At 39.2% G+C, this 23,592-nt stretch overlaps 1 protein-coding gene across 1 annotated transcript in view; it reads left to right on the top strand.

The window, feature by feature from the left end:
- HOMER1 (homer scaffold protein 1) overlaps positions 1-23,592 on the top strand; it is a 95,580-nt gene that overhangs the window by 5,939 nt on the left and 66,049 nt on the right. Inside the window, exon 2 of the mRNA XM_037374426.1 lies at positions 21,065-21,221. Coding sequence (XP_037230323.1) covers positions 21,065-21,221 — 157 coding nt within the window. The remainder of the gene's footprint in view (positions 1-21,064; positions 21,222-23,592) is intronic.

The raw sequence follows: 23,592 nt of genomic DNA, 5'->3' as shown, positions 1-23,592 counted from the left end.
ATGGACAAAAGGACAAATTATTCTGTATTAATTTAAAGTGAAAACAAGAATCTGAGGACTCTGTCTACTCTCTCTCTCTCTTCCCCCCCTCCCCCCCCCTTTTTTTTTTTTAAATATACCGTGTTAGGTTGAAACAGGTATTTAAAAGTCCTACTTGGGTAAAAGCCTTCTGTAAAAGAATTTGCAAGAGCATGCTTTCTAGTTGAGGGTTTCATGCTGTTCCCCCTGCAAGGCTTTTTCAGATATATTCATTCTTAAAGGTAAGGTACAATACATGTGGAAGCATTGCACTATGGAAAACCCACTTTAAAAATCTAATTTTGATAATGTATTTCCTTTCCCCATTCTGTTGTGGGTGTTTTGGTTTTTATTTTTTCCAAGGCTGGGCCATGTGAGATCCACCAAAATTAGTATTGCGTTCAGGACAGAGAGGTTAGAGAGGGTGCTAGAGGGAGCTGTGATTTTATTCCACCAGGGCTTTGCATCATGTGGTGTTGGGCTCTGTTGTATCTACACAGAGCCCTGGTAGTGGTATTAATGTCGCCTGCTCCATTCTGCAAAGTAATGGAACTGTGTATGAATACTGTATTGATTTTCTGGAACGGCATGACAGATACGCTTCTGGCAACACACTGCATTCTGACATGTTTCTCTGGTGGCAAGTAGTGGTGAATGCTTGTCATCATTAGAAAAATTAGTCTAGGGAAACACTGTTTAAACATGCAGAAGATGATGCTGGATTGCCAGATGCAAGCATATATTGACATTTCCAGTATCTAGGCATGATTATTTCTTTTTTTAGCTACAGATATTAAGTTAGCTAACTTAAGCAATTTGCATCACTCATTTTGACTAATGGCTTTTACCTAAATAAAGAGAGAAGAGCTCGAAATACATAGTTCCTCCCAGTTGGGTTGTTTTGTTTTTTTCCTCCATATACATGCAAATGGTTCACAGGCACTGTTTCATTGACCTTTGTGGCTGCATTCCTTTCAACATCTTGATCATTAAGATTTTACTAAGCTTGCCACCAAAAAGTGGGAACAACAGAAATTTGGGGGTGATTTTTCCTGTTGTCTACTGCAGCACAAACATTTCTGCAGTGAGCCACGTCAGTATTGTAACCTAGCTGACTGTGTGGCTGTACAAATACAAATGTTGGCACAAGGGAAGTGTCATTACAGGTGGAATAAACCTACCTTTTGCAATGTCTGTTTATTCTGGCAAGAAGTGTTCAAAAAGGTCCAGACTCAGAGCTGTCCCTGTCTGAGTTTTTTGAAGCTCTGAGTCTGGAAAGGTTTTTTTGATACTGTCTACTAGGTTGAGTCTCAGCTTGTTGACAGGTGGCGTTTTTTCCCCATATCATAGTGTCTTAGTAAAAAACATAACAGGTAATATTGCCGAGGTTTAGAATTTGGATTTTAAAAATGCTTTAAAATTACTTACTTTGTAAATAGTGTGTTATAGTCTTGAATCCATAGTTAATCTTGAAGCTATTCTTGTAACAGGGCATATAATGAGATCTTCCTTGAGTTTTAAAAACTGAAGAATGAGTTTTAAATGGTCAACACTTTACAGGGAAGTGTTGGTGAAATAAATCATCTTTGACATGTATTCTCACAATTCCTGCTTCTTGTGCCTGTTCATTTTCAACAGTCTGCTAGCCCTGGCTTGTCTGTACAAAAATCTAGAAAAATATATTGTGTGATACTGCAGAAACCAGTGTTTTCTCCAACTCATGACTTGCTGTGGAGTGTGCAGCCATGTCAGGGCTTCTTAAGGTATGGAATATTTTCCATGCCAACAAAAATAAGCACAGGGAATAATACATGCTGTGTAACTCTGTTGTCAAATCATTGCGTGCAGTAACTGAGGTTCTGAGTATCTATTTGGCCAATTTGAAGCTGGAACACCTGTGCTTTTGCATCAGCTGTATTTTTCAGTGACCTGTGTGTGACTACAAGAGTTAATCTGCAATTAGACAGGAGCAATTTATCTTGGATTAATTTAGTTTCAACTTCTGGATACTGATTTCCAAGTGGTTTTTCAACATCTGAGTATATGTCCCTCTCATGGAAGTATTCTTGGTTTTTTACAAAACAGAAGGATTTCCTGCATCTGCTTCAGCAAGCCTACTTCAGCAAGCCAAGTCCAGAGCTCTGCATCTAGACATATGTAGGAACTTGGTTCTTGTGGCAGTGCTAGTGAATAGGTGGTGTCCTGCTGATTTGAGCCCTAGATAGGCTTGGTTTTTCAGAAGTACTGCACAGCTGCCATGTCTGGCTATGCACAATAGTAAAACTCCCAGGATCTTTGGGAAGCTTTTTGGAAAAAGACAGAGGCACTAAAGCACATCATTCAGTAATGATCCATTTTGATTGGATTTCTGTGTAATGTTAGCCCTAAACTCTGGATTCCCTAAGTTACCTCACATCAGAATGCAAGTGCTGCCTGTGCCTCTTGTAACAGATCTTAATAGACTGCTCAAGATTTGTGATAATTTTTACTGATTATTGTGTATTTGGTGACCTTAAATGTGACATACATCTTTTAAAACAATCCTCCCTTTTTGTCCACATTAATTATGAATTTTTAAAATCAGTTTACTGGGATGGATTGAAGGGCATTATAGAGGCCTTTTCTATAACATCTGTGACTTTTATTGTTAGCAGGATTTGAGGATTAATATTATTCTGGAGTGAAGTTCTTACACAAAGGAAAACAGTCTGCTACTTCCCCAACTGTTCTTACAAAGAACAATTTTACTTCGCATGAAAATACGTTTAAAGAGTCCTTCTCTTCTGCTCCTTAGTAACAACCCTAAATCCTAGATTTAAAGAATACTGCTGCTCTTGAGTGCTCAGAGATAGAACAGTAATCCTCAAATCACTTGGACTAACTCAGCCTTTACAGATGGGGCTCAAGTCTAGATCCTGTAAATGTTGCCTTGTGTTCCACCTTCTTGCTTGTCTTACTGTCTTGCTGCTTCTGCCACTGGCTATTGTTTTTGTAAAATCCAAGACTGCTAATTCAGAGGACTTTGTTGCCATTTAGAGCAACATGTATAGGATGTTGCATGTGTTTCTGGAATCGTATGGAAAAGAATAGTTCAACACCCTGGAGGGAAAATGCTGTCAAGGAAGAATATTAACTGTCAACACCATGTTCAAGTTCAAAGTGGTTTTACTAAGTCCAACCATACAAACAGGTCTACAGCCTTGGAAAATGCTGTTTATGTAGTGGGAATCTGGAACAGAGGTTTGGTTTAATGCCTTGTGTGGCTCTGGAAAAATCCTAATGAGTCTATTTAGACCCTAAAAATTGCTAGCTTGGTGATCCTGCAACTTGCATATGACAGTACTTTTCTGAAGTACCTCAGAAAGAATATGGGTGGAATTTACCCAGTCGTTAAGACAGAGACCTTTGCCTTCATCTTGGATGAGTCCTGCTAGCTTCCTCTTTGTAGAGGAGAAGTACTGGGAGGGGTATAGTGATTATTTCAGAGTGTGGTAAGGTTATTGATTTTTGGGAAATCAGATCATTGAATGCTACCTCATGAATCCCAGTTTTGCAGGAAAGTATATGACTGTGTGTTGCTATTAAGAACTGGATGATAACACACAGTTTATGATTAGCATTGCTGGTTGTGATCACGAAGTGGAATTTCATCTTTCACGTTTAAAAAATATGGCTAGTATTCTTCTATGAGAAGCTTGTATTAAAGAGGAAATATCCCTAGCCAGAGTGGCACAATAGCAGTTAACCGTCCTCATTGAAACTTTGCAGTCATGGTGACCTGCTTGTGTCAGTTGACACCTTAGTGATGGCCATTAGAAAAAACGTAAGGATTTTGATTTCAGAATCCATTTAGCTTATAAACTGATATGCTTGTATGCTAGAGGTTTAGGAAATTGGTGGTCAGGATCAGACTTCACAGAGCCGATTAAGTAATGATTAAAACTGATGCTTTAAACTTTTTACTGGCATATACAAAATATCACTTTAAATCATCTTGTCTTACGTGCATGAGGTTCGTCTTCCTGAAGAACCATTCCTCTTCATTTCTTCGTAAATACTGAGATTATTTTGCAGTTCAGTATAGTATTACTACTTCCTACTCATGGCATTCCATTCACTAGGTTAAGCATTTGTATATCATAGTATGTATTCTCTTTCTAAACACAAAACCTGTTAAGTCAGCGGGAAATGGCAGGTTCTGCTACATGGACATGTATTTGATGCTTCAGTTAAGCCTCTTTTGGAGGCAAGCATTGAGCACCTAAGTGCTCCGGTTTGGGAAGACTATACCACGTCTAGCTTACAGGAGTAATGTGTTTTTCAGTATAGCTTTCTTTAAGACTGACTTCGCAATGAAAGCATTCTAAGTAGCTAATAAGCTTGGTTGTTTCTGGCTGCTGTTTATTTCATGGATACAGAAGCACTTGTGTTTGACTTCTTACATTTTAATATCTACTGTGATATTTATGCAAAGGAGTGGGTGAGGGAGGCTTTTCTATTTTTTGGCTCATACATAGGTTTTGAATGCATCGAACCCTACTAGTTCATTCAGGTACCACGTAAAGAGGTTGGTTCCTGTTCATAAAAAAAGGTGATACTGAAATAACTAACTAGCTTTTAACAAGCACTAGGCTCTGATCTTTGATTAGACATTCCTAACTGTAGTAGCATGTATTTATTGCTTGAATAACTTGAATTGCTTGAAGTTATTCAACTATTAAGTTGATTTTTTTTTTTTTGTACTGAGTCTCATGTAGGTAATTCCAGTTCCATGTGAAATAGGTAAGAAAATTCCAGTTTTACCTGTCACACAGGCATTTGAGCCAACACTTCTGCACAAACAGTATGCTGTGTGTTTTGGTGCTCAGTTTGTCAAAACGCTGAGCAGTTTCCTGAGATCTGATCTTTTTCCTGTAATTACACTTCCATGTAAAATAACTTCTGTCTGTGTGAAGCCTGATACCTCACCTGCTATCTTGGGGTTAGAACTGCAATCACTGTAGGTTCCTTTCTGAAATATAACCTGTATTTTGAGGTATGATTTGCAAAGTGGTTGAGAATCTAGTTTCAGAACAACTTAACACATAATACGTTGTCTTTACGAGCCTCCACCAGTGCAATCAAAGCAACTGCATGAGCTGTCAGTGAAGAAATGTTTCTTTACATTATTTGGATAGCAATACCCAAGGGTAGTGTTGGTGTAGCCATTGTGTTTTCAGGATGGTTGTCTTCCCTATGAGCTGCTCATCAGTGAGATGGCCTAGTCCAGGTGTGGCCATTCCTCTCCAGCTGTTGGGACCCATCCCTACATCACAGCACTTGGCACAGCCCCTTGGCTGACATTTACTGTACAGACCTCTGTACCTATTCCCATGTCAGCCTCTGCAGTGGGCTGTGCAGGGCACAGTGTGCTCCATGCGCAGTGTGTGGTCATACTGGTATATTTAAGAATGGATTGGGCCCTGTGTCCTGGTTTCAGCTGGGGTAAGGTTAATTTTCTTCTTAGTAGCAGATGCAGTGCTGTGTTTTGGATTTGGTTTGAGAATAATGTTGGTAACATACTGATGTTTTTAGTGGTTGCTAGGTAATACGCTAAGTCAAGGACTTCTCAGTTTCTCATGCCCTGCCAGCGAGAAGGTTGGAGGGGCACAGGGAATTGGGAGGGGACACGGCCACCAGACCTGAACTAGCCAGAGGGATATTCCATACAATAGAATGTCATGCTGAGTGTATAAACTGTGGAGAGTTGGCCAGGGCTGGCTGATCAGTGGGTGGTAAGCAATTCTACTGTGCATCACTTGTTTTTTTCCCCCCTTACGTTTGGATTTTATTCCTCTCCCCTTCTCTCTCCTTTTCATTACAATTGTTGTTGTTTTATTTCAATTATTAAATTGTTTATATCTCAGCCCTCAAGTTTTACCTTTTTCCCGATTCTCCTCCCCATCTGGGTGGAGGGAGTGAGCAAGCAGCTGTGTGGTACTTGGTTGCTGTCTGGGGTTAAACCGGAACACCCTGTATGCTTGTTGTGAATCTCATCACTACCATGGGAAATTGCCTGACAGTGCGAGGGACACCACTGGAGGGAAACTGGATTTGGAGTCATCCTAGGAATGACTTCAGTGATCTGATGAGCAAACTGCTCTGGAGGTCTGTCAGGAGCTGTATTTGGGTGTCCTGCCTTAGGAGGAGTCTCAGAATGTGTTTGGCATATGTGATGCAAACAATTGGGGAAACTGAGATCTGTCACTTACAGTTACAGCTCAATATAGATGCAACCACTGCTTCCAAATTTCATAGTGTTTAGTAGGCTGTAAGTTATCAGAAGTGAGGAGCTTGCTGGCATGGCAATGGCATACTCAAAGTGAATTAACGAGGCTTTATAGTTCTTGCAGTGCTCAGTGGGATGGTTCAAATTGATTTGTTACTTATGAATATAAAATGAATCTGTTTACTTTTCCAGGAGTCTAACTCAGTTCCTTGACACAGATGAAATAATCCAGTTCTCATCTTGTGATGTGGACCAGTGATTCTTTTTGAAACTTGGCATACAGCTGTAGCAGTCTAGATAGGATTGCAAAGTGTTCAAAGATCAGTTGATGGTGATAGTGATGAAATGCATGTCTATTCAACCTGGTTCATTCTGCTTGCTCCGTATGTAAATTCTCATACTTCCACTGGTGCTGGTGGAAGCGTGACTTCAGCTTTGAGGTGTCTGTTGTCAATGTGCAGGTTGTGCTGGTGATTTATTTTGGGATGTTTATTTCTGAGAGTTAAGTGTAAAAGCTCTCATAAGTGACTGTTAACTGACAGCTTCTTAATGTTTGTGGGTTTTAAGCTGGAAATGAAAGGAATGGCAAATGCCAGGCCTGCTAAAATAAAAAGCATTTTCACATGTAGAAGGCACATCAAAATGAGTAACTTGGAGATGTAGAAAAAGGTGAAGTGGACTTGTCTGATGGGGTTGACAAGGTAAGGAGGTATCATCATTTCAAGGAAGCAAAATGGAAGTTTAAAGCCAATAAGGTGGATAATGAAAGGAAACTGGTAAGAAGCATTACAAGGAAGGGTTGCTAAAGATGGTGGTGCCAAGTGAGAAAACCTTATTTTGCTAAAGAAATATGTTCAAGATGAATTCCAAGTGACTGATAATAAACAATTAAGATGCATATTCCTTGGGTTTTCTGTTGTGAACAAGCTGCCGTGATATCTAGTTTTTAGAATAGCAGAATTATGGCCAGTATTAGTTGAGTGTTGTCTCTCAAAATCAAAGAAGATTGCAAAAACAGAAGTTAAATTTAATATAATCTAAAAATACTGATTTTTTAAATACTATCACTGTTTACCATATAATTGCTGATTATCTCAGTGAAGACATACAATTAATTGATTCTATGATTTTTGTCTTCCTTCTATTCCTTCTCAGGTTCCAAAATTTTCACCTGTCTCTGTTGCCAAATGCTTTGTCTGTGTTGCCTCATACCTGTGAAATACAGCCATCAGAACAGAAATTCTTGTCATAGGCAATGATGAGACTTGATGGGGTACACAAAATCACACTGAATGTCAAACTAGGAAGTAACTGCATTTACATTGTTTATTGAACACTGCCATGTTCTATGGAACTAAAGCTAATGTAGGATTGCCACTCTGTTACTTCAGTGCTCTGCATGACTGCGTGTCCTAGTACCAGCCCTCTGTTCTTAATTTCTTCTTGCTGCACTAGCTGTGCACAGTGACACTTGTCAATGCTGCTGAAGGATTTCATTACAGCAACTAAATTGATCTAACCAAACTTTAGAACAGAGGGTGTTGATTTTTGGACAGTCTCTTGCTTTCATGTTGAGACAAAGCAAGGAGGTTCAATCTGTCAGTTGTTTGAATGTGGTGCTCTGGATGGCAGTTCTGCTGCTGCTGTCTTATGACCCTTACATCCCACCAAAAGTATGATTAACATCAAAGAGTCTTCATGCACTTGCAGGGTGCTGTTGTTCCCCATCTGTGCCTCAACAGCAGCAGCTAAGTGGCCCCATCCGATTTGGCTTAATTCTCACCTTGTTTAGTCAGCATCAATCAGACTAATGAGTTATTTGGGAGTGACATTAATAGCCCATCTCGCAAACTGAAAATCGTTTTGCAAAGGAAATGACAGAACTTAAGATCTCAAAGAGTCCATTAATTAATTTGAGGGTGTCTGTAAAATGTGACAAGGAAAACTTGCTGGATGGGAATAGGCTTGCATTCTGGAGAGTAGATTCAAAGTCATGTCCCATCTGGAGCTGCCTTCCTCCTCCTCCTCCTCCTCTTCCATGCACCTGGAAGGGAGATCACTGCTGGGCCTGCCTGTAGAGCAGAGGATGGAGTCCTGGCTCAACAGCAGTGTCTCTGGATCCCAAAGCAACTTTGTGCTCTTGCCCTCTCAGCTTCTGTATTTGGAGAGCTGTGCTTGTTCTGCTAGTATAGCATGGGGATTTTCTTTCTTTCTTTCTTTTTATCTTCTTTTTTTCCCCTTAGGTCTTGTAATGGTCCTGAAGACTACAGATACAGTCCCTGAGGAACATGTCTAGAAATGTCTATTTATTTAAATTCAAGAAAACTGGTGCTGCAGAAGGAAGGAAATTGTAACTTACAGCTGTATGGCTCAGTGTTAAAAGTGCTGTGCTGAGTAACAGTGAAAGTTCAAGCTGAACAGTTAAGCTGCTCTATGTTCTCCCTTAAAATACTTGCGAGAGTTCTGTAAAAGTAATCTGACTGACTCACAGCTCTATTTCATGGGATATTTTAGATGTAGATTGCAAAGAAAGATTGCCTCTGAACAGAGGTTGTCAAGGAACTAGGGGAATTAGAAAGAATTACTTTGGGGCCTTTCTAAACTTTTTTTCCTAACAGGTATGAATGACATTATTTCTTACTTTGCTACATTGTGCTGTGTAGGGTGCATTCCTCTCTTTTTGTCTTGTGTTGCAAGTGTGGCGAAGTTGCTTTTGCATGCTGTAGAGTGGAGGGAAATGAGGAGTATTTTTACACCATTACCTGCCTGTTTCTTATTCCAGATGCCGCTTAGCTTAGTTTACTGTGTGTAAGGGCTGTTGCAGGAATGTTTTAACATCCAGGTTGCTTTCAGAAACGTCTCCTTAGCCTGTTGTGCCAGAGGTCTTTGTTCATAGACTAGAACCTAACATTATGCCATTTTTCTGTTTGGTTAATGCTTTCAGTGAGTAGATGCGGAAAATAGCTATATGCCTTAAACTTTATTGTCTAGTCAGAGATGGAAGAACTTTCTTGACTTCCTTGACGAGCATTTTTGGACAGAAAAATGAAATACAACTTTGGATTAATATCTGCTATCATGATCACTATAGGTAAATATCTGTCCTAAAATTCAACAACATAATTTAGCTGCTCTTAAGTCATTAAAAGCTGGTTGTTAGTTCTCTCCAAACTTGTAATTTAAAAACAAATTTAAGGTAAAAGTTAATTCAGAGATACCTTTGTCCACTTAATTCCACGATTTAGAGGAATAATATCTTAGGTGCCTAGAAAAATTCTGAAGATGCATATGTCCTTGGAATAACTTAATAAACTGAAGTGGAAAGCATGAAGATAAGACTGGGTACTTACCCTTGGGTAATACTCTTCTTGTTATCTCAATCTGACTCCCCAAGCTCTCACTTGATTCATGGTGTGAAAATGAGCTTTTGAAGCTTGGGTGGAAGGACAAAAAAGGAAAACCTTACAGCTATTGGAGGAACTTTCATAGTTGGTGATAAATTCTTGGTGTGGATGTTTCCTGTAACACTTCAGCTGGTTGCTTACCTGCAGAACTTGAGCAGCATATGATAGCTGCTGGCACTGAAGAACGGGCATTTCTTAAAAACCCGTGGAATTATAGAGGTGAAAGCAAATCCAGTGTTTACCTGTTTTTCTTCCTTTTTTTTTGAATCAGGTTAGCATTACACTGTACATACCCTCCAGGTACCTTTTTTACGCTTTAGTGCAAGCAGCTCCATGTTCACTGACATTACACCAAAAATGTAAAAGTGTTGTTTGGTTTTTTCCTTCCTGTAGAATATAAGCATTACTTTTAAGTAGTATCTGTTTTATTCCAAATGCAAGAGTTTGCATCTTAACTGGCAAATGTAATGCAGTGTGTTCTGTTTTGGTCAGGACTTTGAGAGCATGGTGACTGTGCTTGATAGAAGTCAGCAGGAATGCCTGTACCATCTTGGTATACAGTGCTAGACTGCAGGCTTCTCTGTGCAGTTAGGAGGCAGACTTCCAGTAGAGGTTTAGTGTGGTACGGACAAGCAGTTAGTGTGATAATCTACCTAGATAGCAGAGTGAAATGCTTGAGCTACGGGTGTGATGGTGACTCACATCTAAGCAAGCTGAATTCCACTGCAGAATCCTGTGCACTATGTCTTGTTCTTTCTCTGATAAACATGCATACATTTTCATGTTTCAGATTTTGCTTTCTCCAGTTTGTGAGAAAGCAAAACTTGAGTTTTTGCTGTTCATCTGGATATTGAGCATATCTAATAAGACCCATCTGATTTCACTGTATCATGGATGAGTATGATCCATTGTTTGTTTGAAGGAAAATGAGCAGAGACTGTCATTCAGATTTTCACTGTATTCTGTAATGCAACTAGAGAATTTACTTAAGTCTTCTCTACTGATTTCTCAAATTTGGTCTGGAAATTAAGAAAAGGAAAAAAAATGTCTATTATGCAGTGAACTTAACACTGATTTATCAAAATAATATATTCCATCAATCCCATAAGTTTTAAGTTAATATGTTAAAGCCTTCTCCACCTGATGTTAGCCATCTGAAGATGCGATGAGACAAAAGACAATTCTTGGCTCCTGAGTGCTTTTGCATTTTTTGTGCCTTGTCATATGCAAGGGGGTTGTCCTAATGCAAGATGTTGAGGACAGAATCTGTTTCCTTGGTATGCTCTAAGTATGCTAACTGAATTAGTGACCAGCTTCATTAACACACTTTGTAATATCTTTGAGGTGGATATATGTGTGTGTGTATGTAAAAACACTGATCAGAGCATGTGAAAATGAATCTGGCATTAAAGCCATAAAGGCAGGCAGGGCAAAGAAGAGTATTGGAGACAAATTTTTAGGGGACAGCTGTTTAAGGGACTTTTGTTCCTGATGTTTTGTAAGGTTTCACATTCAGTGAGGTGCCTAAACAGAAGTGCCAGTGAAATAGATTGGAAAAGTGTATTTTCTAAGAGGGAAGGTGCCAAGGAAGAACTGGTCATGTCAAATGAATGGCTTACAATGAGGCAAGAAGGTAGGTCTCAGAGACAGATCAAAGCCAGGTCACTTGTGTCCTGGTCTTAAGACTAGCCTCCATTCTCCTGTGCCTGTGTCTGCCAGCACTGGCAGTGTCCTGTTCTGCCACCACTTCTGTCCTGATAATAAACTCATTGTGCCTGGCTTTTCTTATCCTTTGTGGTGAGTGGGAACCTGGGCACTGATTCTGTGCTTTGCAACTCTGCCAGCTTCCGTGCTGTTGATGTTAGTAAATTTGTGAGACTGCAGTCTCTGTGCTGTGCTACAGTTAATTTTAAATATGTACTGTGGAAGAAGCTTTTTACTATTCTAAAGTTTATGAATAACCACTATTCTTCACTGGTCTCTTATGAATGGGAAGCTCAGACAGAAGAGGAATAAGTTTAAATGAATTTTCTCATTGCTGTTTATAATTATGTTGTTTAGGTTTTGGGTTTTTTTGTTTTGTTTAATAGCAAGAGCCTTATTTCCCAAGGTATGGTGATCCTAGCTTTTGCAATTTTAAATGATGACTGTAAATTTTTAGTGCTGCCTGCAGTTGTCATGCAGTGTCTGCTTGTAGAATATTCCTCTGCCTTTCTTCTCTCCCCTTCTCCTCTGGAAGATCTCATGTATGGGCTTACTGAGCATTTAGCTGAGATTGGCACAGAGTGGTTCATTTTTTTTCCTGAATACACTGCTTTATAGGATTACGTGCGCATAAAGATGCCATACACAGTGGTGCATATGCCAAAATGTTATCAGAAGGAATTGCTTTCAGAAATGTTTTCTGCCCCACACTTTGAAGTTACCTGCTTTCCTGACTTGCCTACTGTGTCACACAGAAACTTCTGTTCATTGATACAAAAAATGTAATGGAAGTCCATAATCTCTGACTTCAGTAGGGTTCTGTCCACTCATACGGGTCAAATTTAGCCTAGCTCATATGAAACTATATTCTTTGCACCTAGCCTTATACATATGTATTTTGCCTTTACTTCGTAGCCCAGAGTAAAATATTTTGAGTTGGTTTTTTTTCTTCAAAGCCTAGGGTTTTAAGGTAGCAAATATGGCACAACTGTTCCGTCTCCTGCCCAAATAGTTCTCACATTTCAACTCATCTTTATAAAGGCATTGACATTTCAAAGATAATAATTTCTCATAATTTTATGCAAATAAAGAGCCAGGTCAAAAAGAGTGCTTGTTGGGAGAGCAAAAGCTCAACTCCTAATAGTCACAGAGGAATCTCTTGGGTCAGATGTGCTGCCCCAAAACACAGGAAGGTTTCTGGTGGAAGTTTCCTTTTGTTAGAGACTGGAGGTCCAACTGTGAGTTATAGTTTTGTTTTAGACCAATTTTTATTAATTCTGCTATTTGTACAAGTAAGTAAAACCCCAAAACTAGGTAGAGGAAAAGGGATTGCCGTTATCACCAGCAGCTGCTGAGTGAATATAGTGTGGGACTGTGTGGTATGCTGTCTCTTTAGGGTGATACAAAATGATGCAGGTGTAAAATGGGGTGAGTATGAAGTTCTCTGACACTTTTCCACTGGAATGGTTACTGTGGTACTTTTGTTACATCGAATTGTCTGCCTTCACTATAAGTAATACCATGACTCTGGAGTCTTTTCCTGTAGGCTGTTTTCCAGAGATTTTTATATGAACCCATCACAGAATAGTTTCCAGAGTAAAAAGCTTTTACAGCTTGAACAATATCTTAGAGCATGTGTGATTTCTCACTCACTGAACTAAAGCTACTAAGTCATTTTGAATTCTAAAACCAGCTATGACTCTGTGGGTTCACCCTTAGTGTCTCCGTTGTGCAGTTTCAAGGGGGAAGTCCAGCAATATTTTTGCTTATAGAATCATTTAGGTTGAAAAAGACTTACAGATCAAGTCCAATCATTCACCCAGGACTGCCAAGTCCACCACTAAACCATGTCCTGAAGCACCGCAGCTGCATGTTTTAGAAGCACCTCCAGGTAAGGTGATTCCGTCATCTCCCTGGGCAGCCCATTCCAATGCTTGACCACCCCTTCTGTATAGAAATTTTTCCTAATATCCAAACAAAACCACCCCTGGCACAACTTGAGGCCATTTGCTCTCATCTTACCACTTGTTACTTGGGAGAAATGACCAACAGTCACCTTGCTACAATCTTTTTGCAGGTAGTTGTAGAGAGTGATGAGGTCACCCTTGAGCCTCTTCCTCTCCAGACTAAACAATCCCAGTTCCCTCAGCTGCTCCTCACAAGCCCTGTGCTCCAGACCCTTCCCCAGCCCCGCTGCCCTTCCCTGGACACGCTGCAGCCCCTCTACGTCCCTCCTGCAGTGAGGGGCCCAAACCTGAACACAGGGTTCGAGGTGCAGCCTCACCAGTGCCCAGTGCAGGGGGACAGTCCCTTCCCTTGCCCTGCTGGCCACACTGCTTCTGACACAAGCCAGGGTGCTGCTGGCCTCCTTGGCCACCTGGGCACACTGCTGGCTCATGCCCCGCCGGCTGCCGACCAGCACCCCCAGACCCTTTCCCACCAGGCCCTTTCCAGCCGCTCTGCCCCAGCCTGTAGCGCTGTGTGGGGCTGGTGTGACCCAGGTGCAGGACCCGGCACGGAGCCTTCTTGAACCTCATCCAGCTGGCCTCGGCCCATCGGTCCGGCATGTCCAGACCCCTCTGCAGAGCCTCCTGCCCTCCCGCAGATCAATGCTGCTGCCCAGCTTGTACCCTTTACTCTTAGAAGCTGTTTTATTGATTCCGTGGGGGTTTGCCATTATCTGCTGAAGTTATTTGACATCTAAGGAACTTTAAAAATCTAATGTTTGAATAATTCTTTAGTATTTTCGAAGTCTGATCTAATTTCATAGGATTGGAATTACTTCAAACCATATTCTGTATTTCTACCAACTTTGAAACTTCTTTGATCACACACACACACAGACTAAAGCTAATGAACAAAGAATGTGGATGAAGAAGCTGTGTGTACAGCACTATGTGTGCTGTAGTGTGGGCAAAGGTTTATGTGTGGGAAGAGTTTATGGGCTAGGGTTTGAACCGTTCCTTCTGAAACATGGGAAATACAGGGCATCAAAATATCTATTGTAGGTTTATAAAAACAAATGTTAAAAACAGGCTACAACTTACCCTTGGAAAAGCACGATGTTGGAGCTGGCTGAGGTGATTAACCAGCAGGCCTGGCAGCTGTCTTGTGGCATATTAGCAAGGACTTGTCCACTGATCACCCATGACAAAACACTGATTTCATAGCAATGTAAATATGAGCAAATCACTAAATAATTTTCTTCTGACTTCTGTATCTTATGTCCCTTAAATACTGTGTGATATCTGATTTCAAGCTGAAACGCTTTAGTTGGGCTAAGCTTCATATCCTTGAAAATCTTACGTGCAGTATGTAATGTTTCTGGCAAAGGTAAATAAATTTTTTACTTAAATTTACAGGTTTAATGAAAGGTTCAAATCCTGAAAAATCGCTAGTATTATTTGTGATGGTATGCTAACTCAGTAGTGGTTAAAGATCTAATATTAAAAGCTGGTTGTTAAATGGGAGCAAAACAGTTTAGAAAAAACCTTGAAGGCACTGCTCTGTGCAGTTCTATGGATCTATAGAAGATATTCTATAAAGCAAGCCATTTAGCTTTATAGGTGAATAGGCATATATATGTATTAACTTCATACAGAAAACTCGGCAAGCTTTTTAGGAACAACTTCCTAAGCTTTTGCTCACCTTCAGTAAACCTGACTCAACCCCAAAATGTAACAGCAAAAGTAGATCTAAGAATTTAAGTGTAAAACTAGATAAACTGCTCGTGCAATGGGAGAGATTTTGAGCTGGTTGCTCGATTGTAAGTTCCACTTTTTTTACTATCTCAAAATATGTTTTGAGGCATTAAAGTTGTTATTGTGTGTATGTAATACAGAAAGAAATACCTTAAGATGTACTCATTTCAAAAGTATGCTGGTGTGTTTTGTTCAAGTACTGTATAATTTTGGTTTTTATTTCAAGATGGCAGTTGTCAGTCAATTTCTGCCCAGAAAAATAATTTATTTCAGAAGCTTCCATACAAGAAGACGACAATGTTATGCATTACTGTCCCATGCTACTGTATACGGTATTTATCAGACTTCAGAGCATTTTTGGGATTAAGAAAAATTCTGTGGTTTTCTGTTGCTTTGACCTGTGTTTGCAGAGCTTGTTCACTCAGACTCCTGAGAAACCATTGTCTGTGTTTGGATGCCATAGTTGACAAATTAGTTTTGACTATAGCTGCACTTTTAATTGGTCTCCTCATTTCTTTTAGGGATCTCTCCTCAAGCTGCTTAGAGTAATAAAAGCTTGCTACAGCTTTACAAACAAGTTAGGGAGAGTATTTTTTAAGACTGTAGCAAGGCATTGGGAGAAAGCTGTAGTCTTGGTATGCTGTCATTTTGAAAAAGCAAAAAGGTCTTTGTCCTATCCTAAATCTGGGGATGATCAGGAAATGCCTGAGAGGTCATGCAGGGGGTTCATGTTGTCTGATAAGGGGAGAAATTACTTTGGATCACAGATCTTACACAGGCTTAGAACTCACTGTGTGCAAAAGTACCACCTGCAAAAACATGTGTGATACCTGCTGAGGGAGTGTGCAGCCCTTAGCCTTCGGAGCATGTGTGCTGAGCATGCGGGCTGCCACGTGGCAGGGTCTGCTGTGCCCATGGCTGCAATGGGCTGAGAGCAGCACACTTCTCCTCGTCCAGTCCTCACTGTGGGTGGGGAGCTTGGAGTGTGGTTGTACTCCAGTGCTGTGCACAGGGACATTGCCCTGTTTTTGAATGCGCAAGGCATCATCTTCCTCTGAAACTTGTGAGACTAAAATTTGAAGGATAAGGTCTTGCTCTGTTTGCAACTTGCAAATGTGATGAAAAGGACTTCCAAGGCCTATTTTGTTGAACTTGTCTTGAAAACAGTCTTGTATGAGGAGTCCATGTGCATCAAAAACAGTAAGTCTGGATAATGCACTTTGCAGTTTTCAAGATCCATATCAGGGGAGATAGAAATTGCTGAAATGATTGACATAAATATTCATTCTCATGGGCTTTTCATTACTTGATAGATACTTCAGAGCTATCAAAGCTGAGTTGAGTAGGAGGACCCCATCACACTGGACCGGCTCATTCATCCCCTTTTGTCCTACTGGTTGAGGAAAATAGCTCTGCATAAAGTTTTAAAACTGCTAGTGTATTTGAATGCTTTGAGGATCCAAGAGGCTGCTATATGAAGTTTTAGGTCTGTTTTTTATGTTTGTGGCAGGGAAGGAATGTCATGTACAACAAAATCATTTTGACTCAGGAAATCTAAATCAATTTAGTGTATTGCCAATGAAGATGACAATTAAATAAACACAGAAAACAGACCTCATCTTCCCTGTGGACCCCTCTCCAGCTCCTTCCTGATCTCTCATCCTCTCACCCCAGGTGGCACTCAGAAAATGGTTAGTGCCTATGGTGGCTCCTGGGGTTTTTTTTTGTTACTCAGTTCCTCCATGGTCCAGAATCCCCTAAGTGTTACACCTGGTCACATGTCTGCTGCCATCTTCTGCTTGGGCAGCTCTTTGCTCTAGCCCCTGCTCGCATGTAATCTCCTGTGTCTTTTTTTTCCTCTAGCCCCAGTCCTGGTCTGTTCTTGGGTCTGCACAGGGTGGTCCCTGACCTTGTTGCACACAGTGCAGCACCCTCCCTACCAAAGCCCTGTCAATCTAGCCCAGTATGTAGGGGGAAGGAGGTGTATATTTTTTACATTTTATTTTTAGCATCATTAACACACTAAAAGGGGACACAAGTAGGACATCAACTAATATTGTAGAAGTTCATGCCGCCTTTGTTTTTATAATAAGTAAGACAACAGAATCCCAGCCTTGAGAAGTTACAGATATTATGGCAGTGAAAATAACTTTGGAGTCATGGTAAACAACAGTGTGGGGGGAGAAAGAAGGGAAAGGAGGTCTTCAGCATTAGTGTCTGCATGATCTGGAAGTACCAGACATGTTAAAGAATAGATACTTTTTTTAAAAAAAGCAAATACTGATTATGGATTAGCAAGAAAAGTTCTTTCTAACCTTCTCTACTAATTTAAGCTTTTTTTGTGAAACTTTAATTGGTCTAACATATGGAAAAAAGAAACCTTATGTTCTTATATTCAGTAGTTGCATTTTTTTGAAAAGGTTATGTTAAAATGTCAGAATGGAAGGAGTGGTTGTTAGGACACAGGCTTTTCTCCTAAGCCTAGCCTAGGACTGATCACCTATCAATTTTTATATCAATGATGAAAAAAACCAGTGTCCGTCTACCAGCTGAAGTGGTACTTCTCACACTTCTTTAGTCCTCACATTGCTACTCCAGTCCGGGAGAACTTGGCGTTTCTTTTTCGTCTGTGTTCTAGCATTGTAATGTTGCAGTCTAAGCCAGTTAACAACAGCAGCATATTAGGCTTAACGTTTTTGCTGTGTCTGAGCAGTTGTTTCTAATAGTCAAACCATGTTACTGTGTCATTCTTGTTAGTTTCTTTTCTTTTTCTTCAGTATCAGAATATTTCTGGAAAAAATGTATGACTTCTCTTTGTAACTAGTGATGCGTTCTTGTATTGGTTCCTATTAGTGTTTTTAGTGAATACTAAATACTTTCTGGTTAATGAAAGAGTGACAAGAGAAAGCTGAAAGAGGAAGAGAAGAGAGTAAGGCACTGATAAGGTTTTTTTACATGGTTGTTTTTTCTTACTAAAGCTGTTGCCTTCTTCCTATCTTAACTATACAGGCAAAATTAGATTTTAAAAAAATATATATTATCTATCATAAAATATAATTTTTATATGTATTAATTGTCTGAGCACTTAGCAAGGGAAAAAGGAAACTATTGTCCGATTTAACAAATACTAATAATCTTATAACTAATATCACTTCAACTGAATTAATTGAAACTTCCATATTGGGAGGGCATCATGGCCTCTGGATAATGGAAGAACAAAAAGTTTCAGTAAAGATTGATTAGCTGAAGTTAAAAATGTTGCATATGTTTGATATATTACCTTTTTCTTTGTTTCTGAATGTTTTAGAAAATCTAAAATTGAAGTAGATCTGTAGTATGTTGCTACAGAAAAGTACAAATGACCAAAATATACAGCAGCTTTAAGGGACTTCAGTGGCACATCCGTGAGTGATTCTGTAACACATTTAGTCCTGTAGACTAAAGGTGCATAATTTCCATTTGTTTGAAGAAATAATGATGAATGTTCATCATCAACTGTCAGAATGTTGGTCTAATTCTAGAGGCATCTGAAGTTTAGCATCTTTGTCAGAAAAAAAAATTATTATCCCAGTAATCTGGCAAAATCAAGATTTAGTCAACTAGTTTAATGAAGGGAGTTAAGCTTTTTCCACAGAGTGTAGACAGCTTGTCATTTTGCAGAGCTGTAGTTTCAGTTAAAACATGGAAGGAAAAGACTATAATTCTCCTTTTATCAGAAGTAATTAAAAAAGTATGTGAGCTTCATTTATGCTGTTCCATACCTAAGTGTAATTACGCCAGACCCACACACATACCCTGAAAAGTGCTCTGCTTTGTCTTTGAGCAACACTGCTGAGCAACCAGCAGGAATATGCAGACCACCTCATCAAATAAATTGATTATATTTATCTGGGGCTATGGAAGACTTCTGTGCTGACGGTGCAGGAGAGCAGTAATTCAGGGCCGAACAGTTGACTTTTACTGACTCTCCCACTTGCTTTAGTCATACAGCTTTCACCTACCTTTTATATATTAAAATCCTAACCTGTGGTATGTTGAAAGTCCCAGTTGTATGGTGCACTGTACTGTGACAGAATTGAATATCCATACTGGTAAAATGTGTATTAATTAACCACACATGTATAATTTGGATTCAACTCTTTTTTTATCTTTTTAGTTAATGTGGTCAGAGCGTTCATTTTCTTGTTTCAGTGTCCATCTTCATCCGAATAATTGTCAGGCCTCTAAGATTTTTGTTTTGATGAGCTCTTTAACTTTCCAGAGTTAAGGAACTGGTTGCATTATGGTAGTATGCATCATATTACATTGGGATATACTTAAAGGGAGGTAAATGCTTATGGTAGTATGCATCATATTACATTGGGATATACTTAAAGGGAGGTAAATGCAAAATATCTAATTGAAGACAAAACCTAAAGTTTGATTGAAGAAGTAATTGTAGATATTTGAAAGAGTGATAAGAACTGGTGTAAAGATTCTGTTAAACAAAAGGGCTATGAAAGTCACCTTTGCATAAACGTTGTGTGCAAGGGATTGGGATCAGGAAAACAGCTACACAACCTCCTACAGCTGAGTGATTTAGGAGAGGATGAGTTGGTGTTAAGTGTGCAGGGACCTTTGTATGGAGGACTAGCATGTGCATTCATCCCCGTGACCTGCCTTCCTTTAGTTTTCACTGAAACACTGTTTCACTGTCTTTGATCTGTTCTGTATCCTTTCTTCACTTCTTGCAACACCCAACATAGGAGCACCCCCACATCTTCTAGCAAATGAGCTTCATGGAGCCTTAACTCCCAGCTGAGTAGTACGATTCTGCTGCTGAAAGCAGCTGCTCTCAGCTGCTCTTGATGCCAAGCAGTAGAACTATTTCTGAGTGTTCATATGTGCCCCTTGTAATGAGGCCAGATTAAACCCCTTTGACTGTGAGTACCCAAAATCCTAATTTTGTCTTTTGCATTTATTTTGGGCAGAAAAATGTATTAAAAACTTAACTCCTAAAGGAAAATGAGGGCAGGGACAAAGGATATTTTACTTCACATCCTAGAAATGGGAGAAAACAAGAGTCCAAAACCCTAGACAGTTAAATCCAGCTTAATGTTCCAGTACTTATCTTTGGGATTTAATGGAAACATTCCTAAAGAATACAGCATTCTATTTGTCACTAAAACATTCCTGAAGAATACAGCATTCTATTTGTCACTAAAGTGTAGCTGAATTTAAACTGACAGCCATCTTAGTGATACAAAAATATTTTTAGATTTCTGTGCAATGCTGTATATCCTGGTAATGATCATGGGGAAAATCAGTTGTAAATTCTGAAGTGCTTCTGTCTGACCAGAAGGGTTTTTTTACTTTATATAATTTTATTTGCTAAACAGTTAACTTTGAACCATATATGTTACATGTATTTAGTGTTGCTATGAAAATATTTAGGTGTGAAACTCCAAAGAGTGAGACTTTCACAACACATGTTCTTGGCTATAATTAATGTTAGTTTTAGAGTAATTGCATTGAATCAGCCAGTTCAGTTTCAGATGATGGTCTAAAATTGCTTAGAATAGTTTGAGTATTAAAAGACTTTTTAGAAGATGGGGTTTTGATGTCATAAACATTCTGCAGTGTAGCGAGATGGAGTTATGTATGTATTAATGCCAGTTAGTTTAAAGGGATACACGGAGGATGAGGGCTGGGGAGATGGTGGGACAGAGCTGAATCTATATTAGAGATGGCTGTCTTTATCTGACTCTGAAGCTGAGTGCTGATTTTTGCCTTAGAAGGCTTGCCTTTGTTTGCATATATATATTAATGCACTTACCTGCTCTATGCAATAGCACATACGGAAGTTCTTAGGAAAAAATTGTCATGCAAGGTGAAATGTGTACATCCCAGTGGGCACAACTGACAGATAACTTGTGTGAAATGGTATTATGTACAAATTAGATTAATGACTTTTACTCTTTATCCTTCAGGGAACAACCCATCTTCAGCACCCGAGCTCATGTCTTCCAGATTGACCCAAACACTAAGAAGAACTGGGTTCCCACCAGCAAGCATGCTGTTACTGTGTCCTACTTCTATGACAGCACAAGAAATGTCTACAGGATAATCAGTTTGGATGGCGCAAAGGTAAGTTTTATTTCAGAAAACTTGCTTCATCAATCTTTTCATCTATTTCCTAGTCTGATGTCTTTCATGTATTTTCTCAGATACTTTTGTCATTATCTGAGCAATAGATTACTGACATGTTAAAATGATCACATTGCTTCATTACGTTTTAAATGCTTCATTACATGTTTTAAGAGTTCATCCAAAAACGCTGTTTTTCATATGTTCATCTTTACTTTGATAGATTTATTTTTGAATTTAAGTGATGACCTCTTAGTTAATATTACCAGCAGACTAAAAAGACAGCCCCTGTGAGATGCACTGAAAAGTACAGCTAGGGTTACAGTAACCTGTTCTCATCTCTGCATTCAATGATCTATCAATATCATTGGATTCAGCATTATGAAGGACATCTGTTCAGTGCCCACTTAGTAAATCCTTTGTTACATAATCTTCAGTTCCTACTGTACAGAATGTGAGGATTCCCTCCTGATAAACCTCTCTGTGGTAAGCTTGCGTGAAAACAGTCATTTGGTTTGGGTTTTTTGGAGTTTTTTTTGTTTTGGATTTTTTTTTTTAATTAGGGAGGATAATGTGTTGAGCTGATGTTGTAAGAAACCTTGTCTGAGAAATTAATTTTACATGGAGAAAATACTTGATTGTTCCTTAGGTTCTACTCCAAGTGGGTATAAAATCAGTAACTTTACGAACAGTATGTCAGAAAAGTTTGCAATAAGGACATTGAAAATACACAGAGTGTAGTCAAAAGGTGTAATCCTTCCAAGAGACTTTCATTTGCAACTTTCGTAGATGCATCAGTTCATAATGATGGGAACTGAAATACTGTCAGAGCATGGCAGTATTCACAGAGATTTTGTGGATATTTATTGAAAGCTGAAAAATATTACCCTGCATTTTTTAGAAATATCCAGAGGTTTGCTTTTTTAGATAAGGAAGGAGAATTTCTGTGATAAAGAAGTATATAGAAATATATCTCATAGTCAAAGATGTCTATACGGTACTGCTTTAAGTGATTGAGACTCTGGTGTCAAAGCTTACCGGAATTTTTCCAAGTTTAAATTTTACTTTCTTTATTCCCTTCCCACCTTTTCTTCAAATTATTCTTTTAGTTCTGTCAAATAGTTAAAATACCTGAAGACTTTGGGATTGGAACGAGGTACAGTATGAAATCAAGACTACCAATTGCAATCTGTAACACCTTAACTGATCTGCACAGTTTACAAAGTCCTTACTCTGGTGTCCACTGGGGTTCCTCTGCCTTTGTCCAAAGCTGCAACTCATGCAAAGCGGCTGCTGAGTTAAATTGTCAAGCAATTGTTCTTCTATTTATTTGTCCTTTTGTCCACTGCAGCATTTCCTTTACATTTGTAGTACTATTGGCAAGGGTATATAGATAATAGAATCTATCACTTTTATTTACTCTCTCTGTGATTGCTGCAATCCTAATGATGTTGTCATCCAAGTATTAGATGTCTAAGATCTAGGATCCCTATCATGATTAAGAAAGACCCATTGTTTTAGGTGTCACAACACTCATTTGAAAAATACATAGGTGAATAGCAGGGGGAACCATGGAAGAATTATAAGGAAGTTTTCAGCGAAATTCCCAGAGAATTTTTTATTTTTCTAACTAAACTGCCATTTTTTAACATACTTGCACATATAGAATATAGTATATACAACGGGCTAAATAGAACTATAAATCATTCTTAGGTTTGGAGCATGTCCAGATAGTGTCCCTGCTATATGGCATACAGCCAGGTGTCAGTAACACTGCTGGCATCTGAACTTGCAATGCCTTTACATTGTTGATTGGTCAGACAGAAGCACTGAATTTGCAAAGGAGAAAAAGCTACTCAGTTTAATTCTGCCATCTGAAGTTTTTAAATGAAACTGAATAAAGATGATTCTGTGGGGGTTTTCTTAAAAATATATTTTATATTGAAAATGTCTCAAATACACATGTTGCCAGTGGCCAAAACCACTTGTTGAACCATACTGGTTTTGAAGCTGTCATGCCTCTCCCTTGGAGGTAAAGGGTCCAACCAGGTTTTATTGTACAGCTTGGTGCTGTTGGGGTTTATAGCACCCTGTGGGTTTGTATAGTGGAGAGAATGATGTGCATGTGGCTGCTCAGTTACAGTGGCTCAGGTGCTGAGTACGTCAGTAAGTGATGGCAACTCACATGTATGTTCACTTAGACTGCAGTAAGGAAAATTTGAAAGACAGAGACTTCAGATTTGAATGATAATCCTATTTCTGTCCCACACCCTTCCCTCTCTTTATGTTAATGGGTTTCAGTAGGATTCCTGGATAAATCTTAACTTCTGTACTGATTGCCTGAAAGTCATTTAATCTTTCTTCTTGAAAA

This window comes from Falco rusticolus, chromosome Z, assembly GCF_015220075.1.
Source record: "Falco rusticolus isolate bFalRus1 chromosome Z, bFalRus1.pri, whole genome shotgun sequence".
NCBI lineage: Eukaryota > Metazoa > Chordata > Aves > Falconiformes > Falconidae > Falco > Falco rusticolus.
This window is presented reverse-complemented; position numbering and strand designations above follow the sequence as displayed.